At 46.3% G+C, this 16,040-nt stretch overlaps 2 protein-coding genes and 1 long non-coding RNA gene across 4 annotated transcripts; 1 reads left to right on the top strand and 2 right to left on the bottom strand.

Annotated features, from left to right (window-relative positions):
• The first annotated feature begins 489 nt into the window (after positions 1 to 489).
• On the top strand, positions 490 to 6,826 carry LOC120697826. 2 transcript variants are annotated; one of them, XM_039981180.1, is made up of 9 exons: positions 490 to 967; positions 1,078 to 1,212; positions 1,598 to 1,726; positions 2,158 to 2,439; positions 2,721 to 2,920; positions 4,752 to 4,986; positions 5,695 to 5,808; positions 5,887 to 6,075; positions 6,207 to 6,826. In XM_039981180.1, the coding sequence occupies exons 1-9, from the start codon at positions 581 to 583 to the stop codon at positions 6,552 to 6,554; spliced, it is 2,019 nt and encodes a 672-aa protein (XP_039837114.1). In that variant the 5' UTR covers positions 490 to 580; the 3' UTR covers positions 6,555 to 6,826. The 2 variants fall into 2 exon arrangements, with proteins under 2 accessions (XP_039837114.1, XP_039837115.1); XM_039981181.1 differs by having other exon boundaries at positions 1,616 to 1,726; positions 6,207 to 6,767.
• A 210-nt stretch (positions 6,827 to 7,036) lies between these two features.
• Positions 7,037 to 12,147, bottom strand: LOC120697827 (mitogen-activated protein kinase 7-like). Its single transcript, XM_039981182.1, has 10 exons — positions 11,968 to 12,147; positions 10,356 to 10,764; positions 9,620 to 9,747; positions 9,408 to 9,467; positions 9,130 to 9,279; positions 8,886 to 9,041; positions 8,560 to 8,771; positions 8,350 to 8,442; positions 8,026 to 8,108; positions 7,037 to 7,889 (listed from the first exon to the last, which is right to left on the bottom strand). The coding sequence occupies exons 1-10, from the start codon at positions 12,016 to 12,018 to the stop codon at positions 7,483 to 7,485; spliced, it is 1,749 nt and encodes a 582-aa protein (XP_039837116.1). The 5' UTR covers positions 12,019 to 12,147; the 3' UTR covers positions 7,037 to 7,482.
• On the bottom strand, positions 10,909 to 11,961 carry LOC120697828. The gene is made up of 2 exons (XR_005684598.1): positions 11,120 to 11,961; positions 10,909 to 11,030 (listed from the first exon to the last, which is right to left on the bottom strand). It is a non-coding gene; the product is annotated as an uncharacterized LOC120697828 (long non-coding RNA).
• Positions 12,148 to 16,040: the final 3,893 nt, after the last annotated feature.

Here is a 16,040-nt window from a genome sequence, read left to right as displayed (position 1 = left end):
CGCCCGTCACCTCCTCGCCCGCAGCGAGGCTCTAGATGCCGTCGACGCCGTCGCCTCCATCAGTCCCGAGATCGACGCTCGTGCCTCCACGACTTGGCGTCTTCAACTGCCGTCCGCCTCCTTGGTTTTGTGGCACAAACCAAGAAACCCGACTTTCGTCGCCGCTTGCGCCCTTGATCCAGGAGTGGACACCACAGCTGCCGCCCGGCCTGAGCTCCTCCACGGCAACTCTCCGTCGACACTCGACGCCCGTGTACCTGCAACCAAAGACCAAACACACGATCACACCGCACGGTTGAAAATTCACTCATCACAAACATAATAGAGTACTCAATATTCCTCAGAAACAAATTGGAGCAAATTTGAGATGGGCTGCTATATCTTCACCGAAATTCACAAACTCCGTTGAGAAACTTATCTCAGGCTCAAAGTAGCCCACGGGCTGCGTGGCAAAAACCCCCCGGCAGAGGCGCGTATCGTTTTATTCGTCTCCACTAACCCCTATCCGCTTCCGTTTTCCTCCGTTCTTCTCACTCCCCGAGAGGCAACCTCCGGCGGCCGGTTGCTTCCCACGCCGCGAATGGCGTCCCCCGCATCCGCCTCGGCGCGGCCTCTATCCCTAACCCTAACCCTAACCGTCCCTTTCCCCCGTTATTCCTCGCGCGTCCTCCCCTTGCCCTTCTCCCGCCGCCTCCCGAGCCGCCGCGTCGCGCTAGCGCCGGCGCGGCCTGGCGCCGCGCTCCTCTCCAGCCTCAGCGACGCGCGGGAGCAGGATGAGGAGGAGGAAGAGGAGTTCTACGAGGAGGGGGATGAGCAACAGGAATACGACGACGAGGAGGAGGAACAGGAATACGACGAGGAGGACGAGGAGCTGGTGGAGGTGGGCTACGTGTCCGGCGCGCACGGGGTGCGCGGCGACGTCCTCGTCACGCCACGCACCGACTTCCCTGAGCTCCGCTTCGCCACGGTAACCCATGTTTAATTGGCTGTGGGCTCTCTCCCTCCCTCGCTCGCTCGCTCATACCAAATAACAATGCTAATTGGGGTTTCACGGCTGCCGTTTGTTTGTTCTGACAGCCGGGGACGCGATGGCTGAGGGCTCGGGCTGCTGGGAAGCAACACGTCAGGGAATTCGAGCTTGTTCGAGGAAAGGCCCACACGGGGAAGAAGTGTTGGATCGTCAGCTTTGATGGCATCGATAATCTGGATGAGGTCTGTCAGCTTTGCATTCCCCTGGAGCTTTTTGCTTGTTAATTTGTGCACGTCAACTAGTCTAAGAGATAGTGCAGTAAGCAGACCTTCTTAATTTCTAGGATGAGAAGTCTAAATCAACAATCCTAGCTGTAGCTTTAGAAGTTCAGTAGAGTGCTTGCTGGAAATCCTCGATTAAATATGCAATCCTGTGTTGTATTTCTACTGCTTTAAATCTGCATATGAGATGTAGTCACAAATCATGACAGCTGGCTGACTGAAGTTCTATGACTGGGCATGGCTGTCAGATTAGTCTGGCTCTAACTAGCGGATGTTGCTCTTCTTTGAGTTTGGGTTACTGCTTTGCCTTATGTTGAAGTACACTTTACCTACTTAGATGATTCAGTTGCTACTCTCCTTTCAGGCTAGGCAAATAGTCGGTTCAGCTATACTCGTTAAAGCTGGAGATAGGCCAGAAATTGAGGCTGATGAGTTCTATTCACTTGATCTTGTTGGAATGAGAGTTATTGTCAAGGTACATACTGTTTTTTTTTTCTTCAAGTTATTGCGGCATCATTGGTTGATTTCAGCTGCAAAATTAAGCTACAAGGGCAATTAAAAGGCACATCATACATGCACTGTCATTACCTGATAAGGGAAATTTAGGCCTATGCCGCTGTTTCAATCATGCTTTTGGTCCATGCCATTTTTTTTTTGCTTATCCAATTTATGCTCTTGGTTTGCAAAACTTGTTCAGTTAAGATTCATTTGTCTTGTAAATAGCTCTATCCAGTCCCTAAAAGTAGGCACTATAGTTAAGACCTTCATTTGTTACCTTTTGAAATTGGACCCACCCCCTGAAAGTAGTCAAAATTGCACAGATGCTGCCCACCGTAATAGTATGCTACTTATTTTTCCAAGGAGGTATTGTGATCCCAATTTAGTAACTGAAATTGGCTCTCACAGGATACAGGCAAGCTTGTAGGAACAGTTGGTCAGGTTTTCAATTTTGGAGGTGGAGATCTTCTACAGGTGATGATTGGCTCTGCTGAAGGTACTGTTGTCGATCCAGATTCAGAAAATCAAGATTCAACTTCATCACGCGAGCATGTGTGGGTTCCATTTGCCGAAGATATTGTACCTGATGTTGATATGGAGCGCAGAGAAATGTGGATTACACCTCCAAAGGGTTTACTGGAGCTCAATTCACGTTCTGACAAGAGATCGAAGAAAGAAAGGCGTGCGATGGTTAGGTCTGCATCATCCTTGTCTTGCACGTCATGTTCACATCAACAGTCATGATTTGCATCTTAAAAGAAACAAAGAATACTTCAGGTCCATAGCGCCGAACTGTTCATAGCAGCAGATATCCTGTCAATTATGTGGCATTTTGTATAATAAATAGATTTGAAGTATACGCTGAACTTTTATGCTTCAGGTCCTAGCAAAAACCAATTTGATGTTAGGCGATGGTATATTTATTTGTGCTCTTTTTCAATTAATGCTTGACACATTTCTGATTGTTACAGGAGTGGAAGGACAGGAAGAGGCTTCAGCGTCGTGTAATTGCTGGAAAGAAGGTGCTCGCCGAAATGGATCAGGGTCATGTTCTGGAAGGCTTGCTATCTGGGGACAAGGTTCAAAAGGCATCACTTGCAGAGCAGATTGGATGTATTGACTTTCAATTGTTCCGACATGCAGTGCATTGTGTTAGCAAACAAATTGAGAGGTAACACCTGTTTAGTATCCTGCCAATGTCTTCTTCAAAAGAAACATGATATTGGGTTTTTTTACTGCACCTTTACTACATACTCCCTAATTCAATACTTCCTGAGTGCTGGTTATGGGAATCATTCTTTGTTACTGTTATGGTGCCTGTTGGGCTGAGAGGATTGAGGAGGAAGAGAGAGAGACAGCTAGGGCTGCTGGGGCGCTGGGAATGCCGGCCGCGGGGCTTTGCCCACGGCCGGCAAGAGAGAAGGGATTTCCTTCTAATCTCTTGCTTGATTAGATTGGTACATCTCCTCTCCTTATATAAAGAGATTTATTTGACCCCTAAGCAAGCGACTAATTAACCCTAATGGGCTAAGGCCCAATAGGCCCTTGACTCCTCTAACACTACACCCCACCTGGACATGCAGCTCGTCCTCGAGCTGCAACCTGAGCTGCAAACTAACGATGACTCTACTAGGCACAAACCAAACACCTAAGAATAAGCCTTTTACATCTCGGCTTATTTTAAATAAACTGCGACTCTTTATTTTTGACTCCTGAAGATACGGCGGACACCCTCCGCGTGCTGGACCTGCACGCCTGGAGCCGCCTGGATCCCATGGAGACCATCGGAACGAGGGGGTGCATGGGTACGGCCACCTGGAATTAATCGGGACCGCGACCAGCGGAGACGTCCTCGCGGCGGCCGGTAGCGGAAAACGGTGGCGCTAGACAGTGCGTCCCCGCCAGTGAAAGAGAGGGGAAACTGCCTCCCCTACCGCCGCTGCCGCAGAGCTGGAGTTCGCTGACCGCAGAAATGAAACCCTGCTCGCGCATGAAGACAGCAGCAGACCGGCGCGATTGCTGGTGGCCGTCCGACGGAACAAGGACACGCCCCCCTTTGCCGAGGTCGACCGCTGTCAAGGCCGCCACGTGCATCTGCCGACGCATATCCTGCAGTCGACACCGTGCTAGGAGGCCGCGTGCTGCAGCCTGCAGCCGCACCGCTGCAGACACATGGCAGACATCCTCTTGCGCAAACGCCTTCTTCCCGAGCGGCGGCAAGGCTACTGTTGCAAGGACGACTGGACGCCAGCAGCTCGCCACTGCTACCTGGATGCCATCCACGCCCCAGTAGAAGAGGCCCTCGCAGTGCTGCTGTGGTGGCACGGGGCTGGGGGCGGTGAACGACGGGAAGGAGACGGGCGCCGAACTCACAGGAAGGACCCGTGGCGCAGAGAAACTCTCCGGCACGACCGAAACTGCCGCTGGAAAGGCCGGGATGCCACGGACCCATGGCTGCGCGGAGAGCGATGGCCTGCCTGCGAGCGCCGCCAGACGCGCTGAGAGGTCGTCCATCTGGCGCTGCATGCTGTAGACGGCCGCCGTCAATGCGTTCAGAGCACCCGTGGGAGGCGTAGACTGCTGCGCAGGCAGCGGCGGCGTGGTGGCTGTGGCGGTGTTGAAAACTGGCGGCGTGACGGGTGAACCAAGGCCAGCCATGGCCGCCGTGGTGGGGAACATGGCCGGCGCAACAGGGGCAGCAGAGTGGGCAGATCGGGGCCTGATCTCTGATACCAAATTGTTATGGTGCCTATTGGGCTTTGCCCACGGCCGGCAAGAGAGAAGGAATTTCCTTCTAATCTCTTGCTTGATTAGATTGATACATCTCCTCTCCTTATATAAAGAGGTTTACTTGACCCCTAAGCAAGCGACTAATTAACCCTAACGAGCTAAGGCCCAATAGGCCCTTGACTCCTCTAACACTTACCCTTTGGTCAAACGACAGGTTTTATTCATTCGTCCAAAGTTCTTAATCTCATTTGCTCTAAACTTGTCAATTTCAGCTCTTCAAAGAATTTGCTGGCTAATTCAGCACTGTCAAGGAAAAAGGTGATCAAAATACCATACAAGAGTTTCATCAATCTTGGAGAGAAATCTGAACATGCATTCAGTAGAGAACTCAAAGAAGGTCTCGAGACTCTTTTGAAGTCAAAAGCAGCTATTGTACTTGTTAGAAATGGCTCAGATTCTGATGCTAAGTTTCTGAGTTTGCTCAGTTCTTTTAGTGAGTTAATGAAGGTATACATTTTTTTTGTGATTGTTGATTGTTACTTAATTTCTAACATACAAAATTACCTCAAAGAAAATAATAAATAAATGAAGGAAAGTGAATAACTGCTAATGATCACTGCTGTTGATACTGAAGTTGAACCTGCCCATTGACCTTTGGTCCTGTAGTTTTTACTGTGTTTAAGTGTATACCTCGTTTTTGTATAATAAAAAAACTCGGCCTGCGAGGGGCAAGCCGCCCCCCAAGCATTAATGTAAGAAGAAGACCTCTCACGCAGGTCGAGAAAACCCCCGAACCCCTGCCCCACCCTTACACAGGGGCGCCGTAACCCATACCGTAACCTGTGTGAGAGCGGGCCGGGGTGAGCCGGGACCTATTTCCATGTGCTTTGGCGTGTAGGCAGGCGAGGGGATTTTTTAACCTCAGTCTGAAATTCGCTCCCACCAAGAGTCGAACCCAGGACCTGAGGAGTGCTACTGAGGCCACCTGACCAATCAGGCTAGGCACCCTTTCGCACCTCGTTTTTGTATCAGGAATATACTTTGATGAATTATATAATTGGAAGGATTAGTCTGCTTAGTCATGAAAAAGTGCAGTTATAGTTGGTCACTTATTGCTTATTTGCTGCATATATGTTGTACTGTTAGAAGTTATGCTTGACAAAATGGTTGTCGCATTTCACATGGACAAGGCTGATCCATTTTTGCTTGACACAGGATATTGACAATCTTGGGTCACCCCCTTTCGTTATTGTTTCCCATCCTGGTCATGTGGAGTCAGTTACGAACTGCCTGATAAAGAATAACTATTTTGGTTTGGATGCTCAAAAGGTACAAAGCATTGTCTTACTATGATCGTCATCCTAATTCTTCTTTCTTCCTATAATGTCTTTGTGGAATAATTTACAGGTGTGGGTTCTGGAAGAGCTGGAGCTTCCAATTGTCAGTATATCCTCCGAGGCAAACAGAAAAAAGGTTCTGATGAAGTCTCCCTGGGAGATAATTAAAAAGCCAGTGGGATCTGGGGGTATTTTCAGCTTACTATCATCAAACAAAATTTTGGACTCCCTCAATGAAATGGGTGTACAGTATATACAGGTAAGATCATCTGCTGGTCACCTAACTGTTCTCATCATACATCCTGACAATTTTGGACCTCTTTCGTTCATCCTTACACTTTGTTATGTAACTTGGTATTTACCTGAAACAACTTTACTTTTCGATCACAGATATGCAGCTCATCCAGCAGGCCAGTCATTGGGCATCCTCTGCTATTTGGTGCTGTCGCTTCCCGCAGTGCTGATGTTGGCATCAAGCTCTCCAAGACCAGTGAACTGGGAAATGATTTCGACTTGATCCTTTCCATCGACCAGTTGAACAAGATGTGCCGAGATGTCACTCAGCTCAGGTTCTCCGCCTGCCCTGAGCAAAACGCGCATGTCGAGCTTGTCGATGGCCAGTGGGCCGTTGTCCAGCCGGAGACGGCAAATTCCCATCGTCTGAACGCCGACGTTACGAGTGTATTGAACTCCTGCGCTGTTGATAAAGTGTGCGTTATGGAGATTATAGAGCAATAAAATTTCTACATGTATGTGCGACGCTTTTTCTACTGTTGCCTTGCACCTGCTGTATGAGTTTCTAGGGGAGCTAGTACGGAACGGAATACCAGCCACTGATGACACGCACTGCCGATTCAAGATTAAAAAATGTGAATGGAATAATGTATAACTAGTATGTTCATAAGACCTTTTTGTGATTTAAATCAATATTAGGATTCTGTTTCCTGTAAATGCTGTTTGAACAGAGAAATTGATTTGATAATTTATGGAACGTGCTCCTATTCCCGTAATTGCATCGAGTGTAAATGAATTTAAATATCATTTTATATTACTCTGCTGTCTTCTTCTCTCCAAAATTCTTGCCTCGTTTTGTCTCTTTTTTTTTGTAATGTCACGAGTTAGCGGCAATGTGTTTTGGTACCAGGCACCATATAAGCATTGGACCGGTCAGATTGCTACAGCTTTAGGGACTTGGATATGCGTACAAACCGAATGGAAAGTCGTAGAACCTATAAACATCATGATATTATTTAAATGTGCAGAACTGGAAGAAGAACGTTCCAAATGGTTAAATACAAAATTAAGTGTTGTACTGTACACATATCCACAATTCCCCCCCACCCCCGTTTTTTAAGACGGGTAATTCTTCCCCCTTCCTTCGAAAGGGTCTGTGAGAATTTTCAACCCCGCCCTCCTCTTCACCCTTTGCGGCATCAGGAAGATCACAACATTGGCGCGAGATCAGTGGCCCATTACTCACTAAACGAGAGCAACAAAAGGTGGCGCTCGCCATTTTCCCAGCCTGAAAATCCTTTCCGGACGCCTGCATCGTTGATCAGGCATGAACCTCCCGTCCGTGCTCCGAACTTCAAGCTGGGGGGAAGGGGCAGCTGTAGCCGCACTCCGTTCCCATCTTATTATCCTCCCAGGGCCCAGTGACACTGCTCTAGTACAAGCTTGTGACTCCATAGTGGAGAATGCCTGCCTTGCTGTACCCACCAGCGACAGCCGTGATGCCATTGAAGGAAGCAACGTTGTGCAGCATGCTCCTTTGGAGGGCGGCCCTTTCTGTTAGATCAGTTTTGGGTACACCCCTCGAGACATAGTACAGCGATGGCCGCATGTCCCGGGCCAACTCAGGTGCTACCTTGGCTTCCATGGCATGCTGCCCTGGCCTATATTGCATCTGGTCTTTTTCAAGCTCTAGCTGATGATCCTGCCTGTCTGAGCTGTCCGACTTCAGGTGGTAGCCATATACCGATGAGTTGTTGGTTGCTGGAGGTACACCTGGATTCCTAGCCACCCGTCGCGTGATGTGTTGATCGACAGCACTTGCATTCTCGAATGGTAATACTGGGCCAAAGATTGGCAGAATTAAACATGTCAGAAAAATTGGAACTCAGGAGTGACAGAAAAACATACTGCTGGGTAGCGACAAATAGTAAATAGAATGATAAAAAAAAGACAAATAGTAAATAGAAACAGTTACCTGTTGGAATCCTTTGAGGAACCTGGGATGTTGCAGCCGGACCTTCCTTTGCAGGAATTGGAGTAGAGTGAACGGTTGTAGTCCTGAAGCAGCCAATCAAGGTCAGAAGTCTAGTTTGAGCAAAATTTCTGAACTTTTTGACACACCAGGCCAACCCATCATCCAATAGGGTTTAAGGTTTTTCTGGGTTAAGATTTTCAGGAACTGTAATCAAAACACCATTCTATATCTAGTTGAAAGAAAAAACCCTTAATTAACTACTGCATTACAATACATGGCAGCACAAATTATTGAAATAAAATGGAAAACAACAATTTAAGCTACCTTGGGAGAGAAACATGCTTCCTGTCGACTGTGGCATTCCTCCCTCCATTTTCTTCTAAGCTAGCAAACTGCCTCCGGAAATTGTCAACAGCACTGCATAATAAAGAAAAATCGAAACATTTAAGGATGTATGTTATGAAAAAATAGTACCACATTCAAACATAATAACAAGAGGGTAACGAAGCTAATGATACGGTCAAGGTAAACAACCTGGGATATAGAAAGCTTGTTTTTTCAGAGCCGTTCTTGTAATCCTTTAGAAGTTGAGGGTGGTATTCCAGTATCTCCTGGAATATAAGTTCCTTGACATCCTCTTTAGTAAACTTTCTCCGTTCAAACTCAAATTCCATTTTCGAAATTGGCTGGCACGATGGTTCCCTCTCCACTTTTGCAATGCCTTTAAAATAGGGATCAGCCAATGCCTGCTCATGCATACAACACAATTATTATCATTAGAATATGATTCTGTGAGGGTAAGTTACACAAATAAAAGTAGCGTAACACATAAAATCAATGTTCCATTATGACAAACCTACCTCTTCAGCTGTTGGTCGATCCTTGGGATCAAATGCTAGAAGCCTTTGCAAGAGCTTGAGCGCCGAGGGATCTGCATTGGGGAACTTCAATGAAAAGGGTATTGGCTGTTTCTTCCTCATACTGCTAAGGTACCTCCTCGCTTTCTCATTTCGGATCTGTAGTCCAAGGGTAAAAACATTTTAGACTTTGCAATAATTTATGCTTGAGTTGAACATGTCAATATTTCCATAAATAATAAATCACCTGTGAAATAGTATCTGCTGATGGTGTGCCCAAGAGATCAGTCATCAAATCCAATTGGTGAACCACATTTTTACCAGGGAATAAAGGCTTCCCAGTCAAAATCTCCGCAAAAATGCAACCAATGCTCCACATATCAATAGCTGGTGAATACTGCACAAGAGAATCAACTTAATACCATCAGAATAACATAGGGACATGAAACTAAACATGAAGATGGACGAAAATGAAAACCCAGTTGATAAGACTTAACAAAAACACAGCTTGAGGAAATTGAGTACCTTAGTAAAGAAAGACCCACACAGCTCAGGAGCCCTGTACCATCTAGTAGCAACATAGTCCTGCAAGTCATTTTAGTGCAGAGAGTGAGACTTAAGTTTGAAGCAGGACTCTTTGGTGTCGAACACAATACATCAACCCCATTGTCATAAAGAGCTTCGATAGAAGTGTTGTATTGTGAATCAACTATAGCAGAACTGTAGAAATACCATACCGTCCAGAAGACTGTGGTAGGAGAGTCATTAAACGCAACCCTTGCTAATCCGAAATCACATATCTTGAGTTTGCAGTTAGCATTTGCTAGTATATTTTTTGGCTTTAAGTCACGATGATAAACATTAGCTGCAGAAAAATAGACGTGATCAGAGCATATCTCAAAGTCACTCTACAGTAGATATAAAGAAAATGCATATGGCAGATTGTAAGTGAAACAAGCATAGATTTTTCAACTTTGCAGAATTTAAATAAGGAATTACACGAAAGAAACCAGTACATATGAAAGTATGTGCATGAAAATTATCGCAAAGAAATAAAGGCAGAATCGATTGATGCACTCAGACAATGCAAAACTAATTTTCTAAGGTAAATTTTGAATCAAGAGTATATTCATGTATATTGCCATCTAAGCATGGAGAATGTCTAAGATATTCAAATTTTCAACAACGGAAGGAATACTACATAATCAGAACCTGCAAGCTAATTTCAGAAAGCATGGAATGATCCAGAATGCAGTACACACATGAAAGTAGTGGGATAGGTGGAGAAACAACTCTAAAGAACAGGAAGTACAGAATAAGTCATTGTCATTGATTAGCAAAAAGTTGAATTCGTGTGCAAAGGCTACTCACAGAAGTTCATACTCCTAATAGAAAATAGAAAAGCAGCACCAGCACACTATTAATGCTAGTCAGAAGTACTTTCAGCTTAATATGACTATATGGAGTGTATACCAGTATGAATATATTTCAAAGCACGCAGCATCTGATAGAGAAAGAACTGATGGTGCTCCTTTGTTAAGTCATCATTAGCCTTAATAACTTGGTGAAGGTCGGTATCCATCAGCTCAAAAACAACATAAATATCTCTGAAGTCCCTCCTCGATGGAGGTAACATTACATGTTTGATCTCAACAATATCAGGATGCCTTAGAAGCCGGAGGAGCTTGATCTCCCGGAGGATCCTAGCAGCGTCGGACAGATGCTCAAAGATATTCTGTATTTTCTTGATCGCTACCTTCTCACCAGTTTGTTGGTCAATAGCTGAGCAAACAACCCCGTAGCTTCCTTTGCCAATTATTTCCTGAATTTTGTATCTGTTGGCATCGCCATATTCACTGAAGAAATCCATCTCTGGTGAATTCTGGAAGTTTCATAGTGGAAAACATTAGCATTGAGGACACAGTGAACGTTCTTTTTTCTGAAAAGTATATCAAAGTCAACTATTAAGAATTTAAGCAATGACATATCACTTGGAAAATAGGAAGGAATTCAGCAGAATGTCATCTTTTTTTTCATGTGAGCTGAACCAGCAAACCAAACAATCAGCACAGCAAAATAAGCAGAGGTGAAATCCCCAAGAGGAACATATAACCCGAATCTTCTAGAGATAGCAAGAGACAACTAGTCCTGATATGCACAAGATAAGCTTTCATGTTAGTACTAAATAAACCAATGGAATAGTAAACTAGTAAAGTCTCAGCCTAGTTTCTACTCACACCAAACTACAAAGGCACAAACTGACGCCAAGTAATCCAAGCAACTCAAACGCAAAAGCTCTGCAGTATCTACCCCCTCTGACCCGGCCAAGACTGACCTTTGCCACCGGCCAAAGAACTGGTATCTCTCAAACCCTTATCAAGGCTAATAATCACCTCTGAACAGGGGGCACTCAGCTTAAAATATATAGACGGTAAATATGCCTCCCCGGTGGGCAAAGGAATATTTATGCTTGCCTAAGCCATCTCTGACCCACAAAGGAAAGAAAATAGCCGACCTGGATTAGGATAAACATACAAGGTCACCGAATCCAATACCCGCGTTTACCAAGACTCCTCGACCACCAGTGTTGCGTGGTAGACAAGAATTACCGCGCCCTCTTTACGATAGCGTGAAAAAAGCCAGATTTGGGGGGATTGGAAACCTTAACTTAAGAAGAGAGAGCGGATTTCCTGCGGATGTAGTACCAAGGAGGATTCCTTCTGAGGAATACTACAGCTCGAATAATTCGGATAAGACGGGATCGCCTAAGAAGGCAAGAAATCACTATGGTAAATCCCATTATCCCACGAACACGAAGCATATTCTCGCGCGCAGGAAGCAAACTACAGTCAGGACTCAGGATCAGGGCCGCAAGAAATCCAAATCCCCCCAAATCCAGCAGCTCCGGCCGTGCCAAAATCAGGAGAAGACAGAGGGCCACGTCCTTATCCAGTCATCCCACACGAGCACCGCTGCTCGGGGCACCGCGCCCCGTCGCCCCCTAATGCCCACGGGACTCTTCGTATCCACGGCACCAAGGCAGAGAAAAGAAGCGATTTTTCACTCCGGAACCGAGCTCCCCCACCTTCTTCCTCTGCTCCGCGTGCGCCAGCGCACCCGCATTTGCCTCCGGCATCGTCAGGCCGCAGCCGGAGGGATCCCGCCCGGGAAGTGCGCCCTTGCCGCTCCAATCCGCAGCGAAAACGCAGGCAAGGACGGGGATGAGGAGGAGGAGGAAGTGGACGAGGGAGGAGCAGCGGCGTCCCCTTGGTTATATGCGCGCGGTGCAGGGGGGGTGGGTGCCGAACAGACAGGCCGAGGGAGGTGTGGGTGCTCTTGGCCTCTTCAGGTGGACGGTCCTACCCCTCCGGGGACAGCTGAGCGCCTGAGCGGCGGTGGTGGCCGCGTCGCTGTTGGGGGGAAGCGGTAGGGGCACTTTCGGCATCCGGGCCTGTTGCCGTGGTGGGCTTGACGTGTAGGCGGGGCTGGCGTTGACGTGGCTCGTCTTGCTGGGTTTGACCCGCTAGTGGATAATTCTTTTCTTTTCCACGTGTCTGGAAAATGTACCGTATCTTCAACTCCAAAAGAGAATATCTTGAAATCTATATAAACCTGGACGAACAATATAAGTAAGACAAAAAAGAGGGATAAAAAAACAAGCTCTCACATAGTCACATGAGAGAGAGAGAGAGAGAGAGCTCCTGGCTGCAGGTACATTAGGTGGTGTACATCCATCACTGTATGCGTATGTTCAGAATTATTAACAGGATGGACACAATATTTTGAGGGATTAACTGATGGATACATTATATTTGCACGCATAGAAAATCGAGACCAAGCTGTGGGGGGTCTTTTAGTTTTTGTGGATGTGTGTGTGTGCCCCGGCACGTAGTATAGTTTAGACTGTTTAGTTGGGGTCAGAACACGCAAGACGGCCAAGAGTGAGGAGGTGGGCTGTCGGTGGCAGAGGCCGGGCTGAGATCCAATAGGCGTGCCGGCCAAAACATCATTTCCGCGTCATGATAGTTCTTGATCATACTATTTCTCTGTTGGAACTAGCAATAGTGTGTGTGTGTGTGTGTGTGGGAACCAAATTGAACTCTCCTCTCTTGAAAACGTACAGGGGAAAAGGCGAAGTGAATGATTAATAAAACAAGTGCCGAGTGTGTGTTTGCTTCGATGAACAGTTCCCGGATGGCGAGATGTGCGTGTAGCTCCACACGCCAACGCAGGATCACGGAGTCAACGAGAGCACACATAACCCGGGCCCCCAAACGTACATGATCATCCAAGTCACCCCCCGACCGACGTGGCGCCATTAAAAAACACTCCTCCTTGCTACAGCCAGTAACCTTTCCTCCATCAACACGTCGTCGTCCTCGAGACGTTGAGGCGCCAGCAAACGAGATCCTGCCGGTGCCGGGCCCGGATCTGCCTCGTGAGTCGTCGTTGCTGCTGCTTCAGTGCCTAAAAATATAATAAGGCCGCACCCTTTTAAAAATGCTAAAAAAATTCAGGCGGCATGGAACACGCATGCACGTTGCTGTTTTGTCCCTGAGAGCTCAGCTCGGCTCCTTCGCAGCACGCGCGTGAAATGGATGGGAGCTTTGGGGGGAGGGTTCGACCGAGCGACCTGCCAGTGCCAGTGCCAGTGCCAGTGCCAGACTGCCAGCGCACCAGCCCAGCCGCGAGGAGGCCGCGACGGAGATATTTCCCCGGCTCGATCGGCGCCACCCATCCGCCCATGGACCATGGGTGATGGATCCATGGTCCATCCCCCCGCCCCCACCGAGGGGCAGATCGATCGGGAAGGAACGGAACGGCGCGGCGGCCGGTGTGGGCGTGGCTGGCGCCCGAACCTTCTGCCCGAGGACGCTGTCCGACGGGTGCGAGTGAGCGGCGCCACGGCGCGCACATGGCGGTCGAGATTCCCAGGGATTTCCCGCATGTGCCGACGCGCGCGCGCGCGCGGTCACCCTCGGCCCCCCGTCGCTCGGTGTCACCGTGCGGGGTGCCGGTGGGTGCGATCCGCGACGCAACCCCGAATTATTCATATTCGTATTCGATTTTAATATAAATATTATATGTATGTATCCGAATTTGATTTTGAGAATTTTTCTCTATCCGATTCCATATTCATATTCGAGAAATATCCGATCACATCCGTATCCGCAAAGAAAAAATGACTACTGAGACAATCTTAAACTTATCTTTATACTAATTACTTAATGATGTATACTATTTAAATTATTTAGAAAGCTAGATAACTAATAATATATTTATTAAAATTAGTAATGATATAAAAATTAACTTTAACTATTTAATATATTTATTTCATGATTAAAATTATTTTATACGAGTCAAATTAATTAATTATTTAATGATAAAATCATTTTTATATCTCCTAATTATTAAGTATTTATATATTTATTTATTTTACTTTTAAAATTAGTATTATATATCTATTATCTTATTATTTGGCCAACAAACGGAGCATCCACATTCGCTCTTAAGGCCTAAAAATTCTCAATTTAATTGGAGAAAAATAGAAAAATAAAAATTACCCACCACTGCCATTATGATAAAATTAGCCTAAAATACCCCTGTGCCTAATTAAAAATCACCCACCAATGCCATTATGAAAAATTAAATATGAAATATCATTTAGCTATATATCAGTTACAAACATATACTATTAATAAAACAACAATCAATCAAAATAAAATAAAAATAATTATATGCATAATATTATTAAAGCTCAACAAATCAAATTGCTATTATAGGTAGATCATATTTGAATTGTTTTAACAAACAATGAGACATAATTTTACGATAATGAACAGGGTGATGTATGGTAAAAAAATAGTATAATTTTTAAGTAAGGATACAACGACATGCAATCTTTTGAATTTTTAATACTAGCCGCGCAAATGCGCGGGCTATACGTCTAATTTAATATAAAAGCTATATATAGATAATTATATTCTTTTTTATTAGCTATCTTCTAATCCTTTACTCTCTACTTGTATAACGATTTTTGATCTACTATAAAATTATTGACAAAATAAACTGATACTCGTGATAGCTCTATGTTTCAAATCGAGAAGGTATCCGGATTCGAATCCGGATTCGAACTATCCGTTTTGTATTCGTATCCGATGAGATCCGCATTCGCATTCGTATCCAAATTAAAATGTGGTAAAAAATGACATTCAGATCTGATTTCATCCGTATCCGATCCGAATCCATCCTTACCCCCCGCCCCGCTGGAAATCCAGGAAACCGCGTGCTCGATTCCATATTTAGCTTCCCCGCGGCCCGGCCTGGTTTGCGATAGATTATACTGCGAAATGGTGTATGCCCCGCCGCGCCGGCGGCATGAGGAGCACGCGACGGCCCGCGTGCTCCGACGTGAAAAACGCGCGTACTCGCGTGCCTTTTCGCAGGTTGCTCGTACGGGCCGCGGCGCCCGGCATCAGGCCGCGCCTCGCCAGGGCGGGCAGGGCTCCGTGCGCAGACCGCGGCGCCGCGCGATCGGATTCCACGGTGGTTCGTTGGATGCACGGGGGTCGTGCCCTCGTGCCTACTGGCGAGTTACACTGCAGGCCCCCTCGCCTTCCCTATACGCGCGGCGCGACTGTCGGCAGATTGATCACTCGACTTTCTGCGACAAAAGCCTTTTCCTTTTGTGTGTCCAAAGGAATGGCTGGCCGACGTTTCCTCATACTGTCATACTACAGTACAGTACAGTACAGTACAGTACAGCACAGCACTGATTGCCAGCCTACGCTCCCTGGAATTATTGGCGATACCCCTCGTCTCCCCGTAGCCTGTACGCACCATCGCTCCAAAGGTATCTAAGCTGCCAATGTCAGGGCCGGTAGATTTTTTCTTTATCAATTTATAACAAATTGAAACAATTGAAACTCTTTCTCATCAAGATAAAGCCCACCTTACACCTCACGGAGGCCCCACTTGTCAGTCCAAAAAGTTTGACAGAAAGAGAGAGCGAGATTGGTTTCATCAATGTTTCCCACCAAAATCTTAATACTTTTTACACCAGCAATTTTCTATACTCACCTCTTATATTCATGTATTACTTTCCTTCAGCACATATTTTTAATTTCCTTTCCACATGTATTCACCCATAATTTGCAT

Source organism: Panicum virgatum, chromosome 3K, assembly GCF_016808335.1.
Source record: "Panicum virgatum strain AP13 chromosome 3K, P.virgatum_v5, whole genome shotgun sequence".
Classification (NCBI taxonomy): domain Eukaryota; kingdom Viridiplantae; phylum Streptophyta; class Magnoliopsida; order Poales; family Poaceae; genus Panicum; species Panicum virgatum.
Note: the sequence above shows the minus strand (reverse complement) of the source record. Positions and strands in the feature narration are given on the sequence as shown.